Consider the following 11,751-nt stretch of genomic DNA (forward strand, 5'->3'; position numbering starts at 1 on the left):
TAATGAGTGACCGGATGTTGATTTAGAGACTAGTCTCTGTTCTCCGGGTCTGTGTGAGGAGACACCTGGAGCCGCTCCACACCTGGAGCCCTCCGCTCACTAATAACCTATGGTAATAACCTCTTCTACCGTCTCAGCTGCTTCTTCTTTTCTTTTACAGTTTTATAAAAACATTTTGAGGTTCCTGCGGGGACCGGGGCCGGGACCGACAGGTGTCCTCACACTGTCTCACAGCTGGATTCTAACCTGTTTCTGGTCCCGGAGCGGATCAGAGCTCGGGGCAGAGTACCGGAGCAGGATGGTGATCCGGGTCAGTCTGGTTCTGCTCTCCTGGTTCTGTACGTGGAGCCGGACTGAGCACCTGGACCAGCTGGACCACGTGGACCAGGACAGGTGAAGAATCGTCCTGATTTTAGTTTGTGAACCTTAATGGACATAATAATTCTTTGTTTCATATTTATTGCAGCATCTTTTAGTTTCGTCATGTTGACTTCACTATGTGAATTCATAAACTGTTATACTTTTAAAATATCTCTGGATTTAATTATTATTATTATTTTATGGTGATGTTTACGTGTTTTATTGTATTACTATAACTATAACTATAACTGTTATAACTATTTAAAGTGTGCAGGAAGTTTCTCTGAAGGGAAACTGCAAACTGCAAACACACTTATAATAATAATAATAATAATAATAGTAGTAGTTTATATTCCATAACATGCAGATGTTACTGTTCTGCTAAAACAGCAAAACAACCTTATTGTGTGTTTTATGGACTTTATCTGTTTATGTTTCTCCTATTTTATATATTTTTTTGCAAATTAAAGTTTATGGATAATAAATATTTATTATGGATAATACAGATGATGCAAAAGTATTTTTTTCATTCATAAAAAGCTGAGAGGAGAAAAATCAGACTGCAGACAAAGTATGTGGAGGAGAGACAGATGATTCATGTTGAGACAGGCCACACACACACACACACACACACTGCAGCTGGTGTAAACGTGTCCCTGACAGGAACTGAAACTGGTTTACGGCTCACTGTAAAAAAAGAAATCATAAGAAAAACAGTAAAAGTTTCCACTTACAGTCAAATATCAGTAAAAAGTATTACAGATAATTTCTTTAAAATACAGTTAATATTCAGTAAATATCTGTATTTAAATAATAATGATAATAATAACAAAATTATTTTTATTTGACAGAAATGTTCTGCATTATTTTACAGGATTTTTTATTAAGTGCAAATATCATTACAAAGTTGTTATTGAAATCTATAAATTCATATAATTATCTTAACAGTATTTAATTGCTAAATGGTCTTGAATGTTAAATTACAGTGAATTAATTTTAAAAAAATATATATATATAAATATATTATATATATAAAACATGAATATTAAATGTGTGTGTGTGTGTGCGTGCTGCAGCAGCGGTCTCTGTCGCTATGGGAACAGTGTGGAGTGCTGCTGGGGCTGGAGACAGACGGAGCGAGGACGCTGTCAGCGTGAGGACACACACACACACACACACACACACACACACACACACACACACACACACACACAGCTCCTGAAGTCTGTCAGTTATTATTTTCTTTAAGTTAAAGTGAAGCTGCTGATGACTTTGTGGTCGATATTTCCTGATGTTTCTAATTATATTTGATCTATTAGTTAAAATTAAATATTATAATATTGTTATACTATTGTTCAAAGAAGTTCAAAGAACCTTCATGGACGACTGTCACTGGATACAGACAAGCCAAGATTTTGAATTAGTCATATTAGAATTTGAGTTGCGTAACTTCAACAATTGCATTAAAAAACTGAATTTGAATCACATAATTTGAATTTGTATTGTTGAATTTGAATCATTGCATTGAAAAACTGAATCTGAATTGTAATTTGAAATTGAATTTCTTAGTTTGGAACTGAACATTCAGTTCTCACAATTCAAATTCAGTTTGCAAAATTCAACTTCTATTTTCTGCAACGAATATCCAGGTAGTTGAGGCAGAGCAATCGAGAAAACATGAAGATACACACACTTGCCACTCGCCATGAAACGGAGGAAGAAGTTAGACTGACTTGACCATAGATGAGGCTGGAACAAATACGGTCATGGAAGTTTACCATTCATTCATTCATTCATTCATTATCCTTAACCGCTTATCCGCATTCGGGTCGCGGGGGCTGGAGCTGATCAGCTGACATTAGGCGAGAGGCGAGGTCCACCCTGGACAGGTCTCAGACTGTCACAGGGCTGAGACATGAGGGCTGTTTCCACTACAGGTTAATACCCGGAAGGAGGCGGGTCTCACTCGCCGAAATCCCTGTAGAAGAGAAGCGAGAAGAGTTACTGATTGGATGGATCACTAAGCAGGATGTGACGTAGTACTCTACACGACGACAACACGCCATTTCTAAAACCCGGCAAAGCAGTGTTACCAACTTAGTGACTTTGTTGCTAAATTTAGCGACTTTTCAGACCCCCTTAGTGTCTATTTTTCAAAAAAGGCTCGTTAAGAAGAGTAGGTAGGAAGTTGAATGTGCACAGTCCTCCTACAGCAGTCTCTCCCACCCCGTATAAAGCTGAGACTGTGTGTAACAGCTGATCTGTGTAGATCTGCTGCAGAACATAGAAAATGAATAACTGTCAGGTCCTGATGATCCAGTGGACCTCACAGCCTCTTTCTCAGTTTGTTCCTGAGCAATGGTCCAGTCCTGATGTACTGTTACAGGCGTACAGCGTTACAGGCGTTAACGTGTGCACGTGTAGACTTGAAACAGCCTAAACTGTCTCATCGCTCTCTCTTGGTAATACATGAACTGCTTTAATTGTGAAGCGAAGCAGCTGTTAAACTCAAAATTTGTCATCATGAAGTAAATAATTATTTGTACATTGAGACGAGTGTTCCCACAGGCGTCTGCTACTTTCGCTTGTGGCACGGCACTTTTCACCCGTCACCCCTTTATTATCTGGTGTACTCGCAATACGCCTGCCTGTACGCACGCCTATTCATCAGTCTTTATGCAGCGCAGGAGACGCGGTTGAGGCATTTTAGTATAGTTCGCTGGCATAAAACACCCCTCATATACACAGATGCACACATACACACACACACAGACACTCATAATTTCAACAAACTTGTTCTTAATTTCTGTGTGTGTGTGTGTGTGTGTGTAGCTCATTGTCAGCAGGGTTGTAAACATGGTGTGTGTGTCGGAGCAGACAGATGCAGATGTCACCCAGGATACACCGGCAAGGCCTGTAACCACGGTAACTTATTGTGTGTGTGTGTGTGTGTGTGTGATTTCCCATCATGCATCTGAGAGACACATTCCTGTCGTGTTTGTTTGACCTGCAAAGGCATGTTTTACCTGCAGACCCCCAAAACACACACACACACACACACACACACACACACACACACACACACACACACACACACACTGCAGATTCCAAACTTAGACCAACAAACACACAAGCAGGCTACTCCACCCACCCACCCACTCACACACACACACAGTGTTAATCTGCTGATTAGAGGCTAAATTTTGACTCATATCCTGACTATAAAACGACATCTGGCTTTAAACTGGGGTTTCACACACACACAAACCTACTCTGTAATATAACACTACACACAAACACACTTAATTACTCTTGGTGCGTGGTGGGGCTGAAAGTCAAAGGTTAATCTAAGAAGAGTGAAAACAGAGAAAATATGCTCACAGTTTAATATTTGATTCCTGTGTGTGTGTGTGTGTGCGTGTGTGTGTGTGTGTGTGTGTGTGTGTGTGTGCCAGACCTGAACGAGTGTGGTGTGAAGCCTCGGCCCTGTAAACATCGCTGCATGAACACACCGGGCAGCTACAAGTGTTACTGCGCAGACGGATACACGATGCAGCAGGACGGAGGCTGCAGGAGTGAGAACACATACACACACACACACGCACACACGCACGCACGCACACACGCGCGCGCGCACACACACACACACACAGTCAACTGTCACTGAGCGTCTCTCTTTGTGATTTCTGCACAAAGACTTGTTTTAGTTGTTTCCACTTCTAGCCATGATTGTGCTGTAGGACTTATAGATACATATAGAATTTATAAATAAATATTTTATCTACACTACAGGCCAAAAGTTTGGAAGCAAGGCCAATATAGGCCAAATATTGGGAAGGAACTTCAATTTTCTGTTCACAATGGCTTTCATGAAAAGCAGTTTGTATTATTTGGATTTTTGGATGTGTTTACTGCATGATCAGACTTTACTTTCATTGAATTGAACCATTTTCTTCAATTGACCTTTAGGTATAGATTGATGTTAGCAGACCATTGCTGAATAAATGCAAACACAAGAAAATAAGTTTTAGGGTTGAGAAGATTTACAAGAGTCACAACTTGTAGTTTGCATTATTCACTTTAACTCTTTAGCTTTTGAGAGTTTGGATACTAAAATCCCAATAAATCTCAACTGTGTTCATATCTCTGACAAACCACCACAGAAAAAAATGATGGAAGAAATCACCATGACAAGGTCAAAACCCATATCTCTGACAACTGTGAAAAGACGTTTGAAAAAGGCTGGTCTGAAGGGTTGAATCTGCAACAAAAAACACTACTTCATCCAAAGAACAAAAAAAGAGATATGAGTGGACAAAAGCATATAAATATTGGACCTAAGATGTCTGGAAACAAGTTCTCTGGACCGACAAAAGCAAATTTGAACTATTTGGTTCCAATCACAGAATCTATGTCTGCAGACAAACTGGAGACCGTCTTAACCCTTAATAGGGCACTCATTGAAATACTTGCAAATTCCAAATTTCAACCCTAGAGAATATTGAAGGATATTACATAGAGCCAGAATGTGTAAAAAAAAAAACATACGGACCCGGGGGAAGGGGGTAATATTTAGAGAATTTTGTTTACAAGATTAAAGTGGCAAATCTAAGAGAAAAAAATGCGTAGATCTATGAGATTTAAAGTGGTGAATCTGGGAGAAAAAAAGTTGCTTTTTCCCCCCCCTTTTTTCTCGTAAATCTGCGACTTTTTTCGCGCAGATTTGCCACTTTAAATCTCTCAAATCTGCGACTTTTTTTCTTGTAGATTTGCCACTTTAATCTAGTAAATTTGCTACTTTTTTCTCGAAATATTACCTGAAGTTACCAGATATAGTTCTTTGCCTGATAAAGGGTTAAAACACCTGCATAACACTGACAATAAAGCCTGGAGGTGGTAGTGCCGTGGTTTGTGGATGTTTTGCAGGTGATAGAGTAGGAGATCTGTTTTCAGTAAAGGGTATCATGAAGAAGGAACAGGACAAGGGTATTATAGTTCACGAAAACTAGAATTGAAAAAACATTTTCGTTAACTGAAATAAAAATAAAAAGTTTTTTCAAAAACGATAACTAACTGAAACTATATTGTGTGGTTACCAAACTAACTAAAATTATAGTGATTACCTTCGTTTTCGTCTTTGTCAACTTTTTCCATACATAATCCAGTGTTTCTATTTATCCTCCGCTGAGTGTGTGTATTCCTGCTTTGTGGGTTTTTAATTAGAAGCACGAGTGAAATTACCGTTATGACACCATGTTGGCTGTAAAGAGCAACTTCTCAGCTTTCAAAAAACATTGGAATTTTCCCGATAGCGTAAACCGTTTAGTTATTATGGTAAAAGTGTCACCGGCGCAAAACACTCTAAACTTCGGATGTTGTGTTTTCACTGTGTGCAAGTGAAAGTCTTCAATTCAACCATGATATTACAAATCACAATTTTTTTGCAGCAGCGCTGAAAATCCAGCAGCAGCAGCAGAATACATGTAGTGTGTATGTGTGTGTTAAATAGATATTCCATATAGTATATATTTCAACTGTTTGGGTTCAGAGAGTGAAACTGATCTTTTTCTCTTATTATTTACACTCTCAGATGCTCGGACCTGTTACCATGCCAACTGTCAGTATGGCTGTGAGGTCATCAAGGGGGCGGTCCGATGCACCTGTCCATCTCCAGGGTTACGGTTGGGACCAGACAGACGCACCTGTACAGGTCAGTGAGACAGTTTCTACCATCGACTCCTGGAGGCTAAATGCTGACTGAAGGTACACTCAATCTGTCTGTCTGTCTCTCTGTCTGTCTGTCTTTCTACAGACATCGATGAGTGTGTGTCCAGTGGAGGTGTGTGTCCTCGCCGCAGGAAATGTCTGAACACGTTTGGGAGCTTTGTGTGTAAATGTCACCTCGGCTTCAAACTGACATACATCAACGGACGCTACAACTGCATCGGTGAGTTCATTCATATCCGATTTATGCAGCTCACAGACTGTTTATGACCCCAGGATACACAAATATTCACACACAAGAGGACACAAGAACACATTTACTGCAGGAGAAACACTGACTGTTATCAGCATAAAGTGGGCATGTCAGTAAAGAGGAGACTTGTGGGTTATCAACATAAAGTGGGCATGTCAGTAAAGAGGAGACTCAATGGTTATCAACATAAAGTGGGCATGTCAGTAAAGAGGAGACTCAATGGTTATCGACATAAAGTGGGCATGTTAGTAAAGAGGAGACTCAATGGTTATCAATATAAAGTGGGCATGTCATTAAAGAGGAGACTCGTGGGTTATCAACATAAAGTGGGCATGTCAGTTAAGAGGAGAGAACCTGTTTTATTCAGATATCTGGAGGTAAGAGCTATGAGCTTTTTGTCTTGTAATTTCATCCTCTAGTTTCCTGTGATACCAGAATCTTCTCTGCAGCCTCTTTTGTAAACACCAGAAGACGTGTAAAAACTTTTTGACTAACAGATTCCTGACTACTGATTGACAGGTGCTGACGTCTGTCTGTGTTTCAGATAAGGACACTCGGCCGTTCTGCTCTCTGAATCCGTCGTCTCCAAAGTGCCGCTGTAAAGATGGCAACTGTAAAGGTAAAAACACCTCCTTGTTCATTTTGTTAATGATTGTAACATTGAAAAGATTAAAGAGTAAAGACATTTAGTTAATCTAGAAACAGCAGTAAAGATACACCAGACTCCATTCACAAAAACAGTCCTTTTTTTTAAATGACCGTGCAAGCTCAGACAGCTTTGATGGATGAGCAGCGGGGGGGCGGGGCTTAGTAAAGGGCCAGTTACAGCAACGAAGAAGTGTTTGGGTGTGTGTCTCTGAGCAAATACACTGTTTACTGCATGTAAAAGGAACTTTTTAAAGTTCAGGGTTTGTGTGTTTTCTCTCAGCTGTCCTCAGAGCGACTCTGCAGCCACAGACACCCAGAACTACAAGGACTACAACTCCCATCACCACCACAGCTGCTACTACTATAATTACCACTCCTACTACTGCTACTACTACCACTCCCACTACTACGACTACTATTACTACAACTACTCCTACTACCACTCCCACTACTACTACTTCTTCTACTATTACTACTCCTACTTCTACTACTACAATTACCACTACTCCTACTACTCCTACTACTACAGTTCAGCCCACATCTACCCCGATTCCTTCCACAACTACAACCGCTCCAATACCCACTACTACTACTACTACTACTACTACTTCAAGTACAATAACTTCTACCACCCGTATAAGTACTTCTACCCCTCTGCTTACTACGACTCCAACGGTACCTACAACTACTACACCCGCTACTACCACTAGTACTACTACAACTACTACACCTGCTACTACCACAACTAGTACTACTACAACTACTACCCTGGATACTACGATGACTCCTGCCACTACTACTGCAGCTGAGGCCACAACTACAGTGAGCAACAGGATCAACCAGGACGTGACACACAGACAGAGAGGAGACGTGCACAGTGAGCGCGCGCGCGCACACACACACACACACACACACACACACACACACACACAACAAATAATGTCAGAAACGTTATTCATCATAATGACATCAGACATCATAATGTTTAACAGAAACAGGACAGAGTCGCTACTTTCACACATTTTATGAACCAAATCGTTGAATAATAACTGGAGGAAGTCAACAGCATATTAAACAATAATAACAGCAGCAAATGTTATTGTGTGTGTGTGTGTGTGTGTGTGTGTCCAGTCCCTCGTCATCCAGGGCAGAACCAGGTGTGGGAGTTTGACATCGAGTTGGGACACACGGCGGAGGACGCTGGAGACGACCCCAGTGAGTGTTTGTTTTGTTCACCAGCTCACCTGAAGCTTCCAAACACACAAAACACAACATGGACAGAAACGCTTCATTCATTACAGTAAAAAGACCATTTCTTATGTGTGTGTGCGTGTGTGTGTGTGTGTGTGTGTGTGTTGCAGGGGTGGGTGTGCGTCATTGTACCTTTGATCACGGAGTGTGTGACTGGATTTCAGACAGGGAAGGAGATCTACACTGGGAAACAGCTCAAGACGCCAAAGGTAACACACACACACGATTTTTGTCAAAAATGGTTATATTTTAGAATGTCTGATGCTATAAAAAATGCTAAAAATTACTTTATTGTCATCTAATACATTTTAGAACATAATTTGTCCATAAATGACAGAAAAACACAATATTATGGGACATCCAAAATTTGAAGAAAACCAAAAAAAAATCGTGGGTAAATTTTTGTTAAAATGGTCAAATTTTAAAATGCCTAAAAATTACTTTATTATAGTATGTTGATACATTATAGAACATAATTTGTCCATAAATGACAGAAAATGCCATATAAGATCAGATCAGATTTTATTGATCCCCGTCAAATTCAGGTTGCAGCAGCACAGAAGAGATAGAATAGAATGATAAAATTAAATTGAATTTTTTTTAAAAAGTATAAAATAAAAATACAAACAAACCACCAAGACCAAACTAAAAACTAGTAGTGCAAACATGTTAAAGTGGCAGTGAGTTGGAGAACATAATGTTCAGTGCTTCAGTCCAGTGCAGGTTTCAGGTGTTATTGCATGGTGGGGGGACAGACTGTGGTCTCCACTGCTGTTAGACAGTCTGCTGACAGCGTCTCAACCTGCCACAGCTCCTCATGGATAGGCTGAGAGGGACTGTCCTTCATCCTCCTCTCACCCACTGACTCCAGACTGCCTCCAGACTGACTATAGACTGACTCCAGACTGCCTCTAGATTGACTGTAGACTGACTCTAGACTGCCTCCAGACTGACTCTAGACTGACTTCAGACTGACCAGCTCCAGATGACTCCAGACCGACTCTAGACCGACTCTAGACCGACTCTAGACTGACTCTAGACTGACTCTAGACTGACTCCAGACTAACTCCAGACTGACCAGCTCCAGATTACTCCAGACTGACCAGCTCCAGATTACTCCAGACTGACTATAGACTGACTCCATACTGACAGTAGACTGACTGTAGACTGCCTCCAGACTGACTCTAGACTTACTGTAGACAGACTCCAGACTGACCAGCTCCAGACTGACTCTAGACTGAATCCAGACTGACTCTAGACTGAATCCAGACGGACTCGAGACTGACTTCAGACTGACTCTAGACTGAATCCAGACTGACTCTAGACTGACTTCAGACTAAATCCAGACAGCCTCCTCAGGAAGAACAGCCTGCTCTCAACAGGCTATAATTAAGTAATTTTTTTGCATTTTTAAGAATTTTAAAATGTGACCTTCTATACCTCCTTCCCCTCTCAGGTGGGCGGTTCCTGTCGGTCCCTGAGATGAAAGCGGGACAGTGGAGCGTCCGCGGTGCTCGACTGTCCGTCCCGTTAGTCCCGCCCTGGAGCCACGCCGACCTGTGCTTCTCCTTCTCCCATTGGCTAACGGGGCATCAGGTGGGCGTGCTGCAGCTGTTTGTCAGGAAGAAGGGACGGGGGCAAAGGTACCAGAGCCAAATATAAATATATAACATTATTATTGTTATTATTATTATTTTACTGTTTGTTTCTGTTTGAATCACCTGCCTCTGTCTTGTCCCTGATTGGCTGCTGCAGGTATAGCTCCGCCCTCTGGAGCAGGACAGGTGGACATGGCTGGAGACACACACAGGTTACCCTGACGACGCACTCTCTGGACAAGGTGCAACACACACACATGCACAGACATACACACGGACACACACATGGACAATTGATTAACGAGTTTGTTGAAATTGTGTGTATGTGTATGTGAGTGTTTGTTTGTTTGTGTGTGTGTGTGTGTGTGTGTGTGTGTGTGTGTGTGTGTGTGTGTGTGCGCACGCGTGCAGGTGTTGTTGAAAGCCGAGCGGAGGAACGGACGGCGTGGACAGATCTCAATTGATGATGTCACACTGAGGCGGGGGGCGTGTCGATGACATCACTCTGATTTAAAGGAACATTTTGTTTTATCTGAAACAATAAAAAAATAGTTTTCTGTTGTTTTTTTAAACTCTTTTATTCTTTAACTTGAATACGAGATTGTTTTTGTATTTTAATTTTAAATAATGAAGACTGAGCGCCCACTGTATGGAGGACAGAAGCTGCCAAAGTAAAAAATAAAAAGTAAATAAATAAATAAGCCATTAAAATGTCCAAAAAATAAAAGGCAATTGATTTTTTATGAATGTGACATGAATTCATCTTTGTATTATTTTCCCACTTTTCTGTTTCCCTTTTTTAATATAATTATATTTTATCCTTACATTTATTGTTTGGAATATTTTACCCCGTGACATGCTATAAATAAAAAACACCATTTGCATGAGTGAATAAATACAAAAAAATACAAAAATACAAAATAAACTTAATTATTTATTAGTTATCCAATGAAAAGTAATTTAATACAGAAATAAATGGAGTGGGAGAAAATATTTTTTTTAGTAAATATTTTTAAAAATTGATAATAATAAACATTGATGATTGAATCATTGAAGACATTTTTACGAGAAAATAAATAAATTGGGGAATTAACAAAGTAAGATAAAGAAGCATTTCTTTTTTACATTAAATTAAATTATTAATTGCCTAAATTGATTTCTAATATTTTTAGGACATTTAATGTCACATTTATCTTTTATTTTGGCAGCTTTGGTCCTCCATATAAGTATAATCTGAAAATGTAATTTGATATTTTCTTTCTTGTGTAAATATCGGACAAGTCATATTTTCAGATAAAAGGTATAGATATAAATGTCTGTTATGTAAATATATTTCATATATTTTGACATGTATCATTTTTATAAATAAATCTGTGATATTTGAAATGAAACACTTTGTTTACTTTTACAGTTTTTAAATAAATAAAGTCCCGCCCACGCTGTTTGATTGAGAGGTGACACCACATCCTGTTGATGACACGTTTATATGAAATATGATATGAAAACCTTGTTACAGTTTTTAAAATATGATCAAGAGCTGCAACAATTATTATTATTATTATTATTATGTAAACAAACTCAGATTTTATATTTCTTGACATTTTTTTTGTCACGGTAACAAGAAGGATTTGTGTTTTAAGCTGAAATCTCTGAAATATTACATTATAATTAAAAATACATTTTAAAAAAAAATCATCTCGAACATTTAGTAAATATAAATTACTGACATTTCTGTGTTTTTTAAAATAAAAAACAAAAATAATTATGAGATTTTGCGACGTAAAGTCGCGAAAAACTGCCGAAAATTTTGCATTGAAATGAATGGGACGGCCGACAAAAAATGAGCGAAAAAGAACAATAATTGGAGATTTTTAAACGTCTACTTCTCCGGCATAATTTCACCTAGAGACTCCATTT

At 39.4% G+C, this 11,751-nt stretch overlaps 1 protein-coding gene across 3 annotated transcripts; it reads left to right on the top strand.

Moving 5' to 3' along the window:
* Window positions 1-11,065, top strand: LOC131989651 (nephronectin-like). 3 transcript variants are annotated; one of them, XM_059354945.1, is made up of 14 exons: window positions 1-393; window positions 1,437-1,513; window positions 3,193-3,285; window positions 3,816-3,935; window positions 5,951-6,070; window positions 6,173-6,307; window positions 6,882-6,956; window positions 7,266-7,862; window positions 8,117-8,200; window positions 8,347-8,445; window positions 9,693-9,794; window positions 9,834-9,879; window positions 9,992-10,076; window positions 10,246-11,065. In XM_059354945.1, the coding sequence occupies exons 1-14, from the start codon at window positions 110-112 to the stop codon at window positions 10,330-10,332; spliced, it is 2,004 nt and encodes a 667-aa protein (XP_059210928.1). In that variant the 5' UTR covers window positions 1-109; the 3' UTR covers window positions 10,333-11,065. The 3 variants fall into 3 exon arrangements, with proteins under 3 accessions (XP_059210928.1, XP_059210926.1, XP_059210927.1); XM_059354943.1 differs by having other exon boundaries at window positions 9,693-9,879; XM_059354944.1 differs by having other exon boundaries at window positions 1,440-1,513; window positions 9,693-9,879.
* Window positions 11,066-11,751: the final 686 nt, after the last annotated feature.

Source organism: Centropristis striata, chromosome 17, assembly GCF_030273125.1.
Source record: "Centropristis striata isolate RG_2023a ecotype Rhode Island chromosome 17, C.striata_1.0, whole genome shotgun sequence".
Classification (NCBI taxonomy): Eukaryota; Metazoa; Chordata; class Actinopteri; order Perciformes; family Serranidae; genus Centropristis; species Centropristis striata.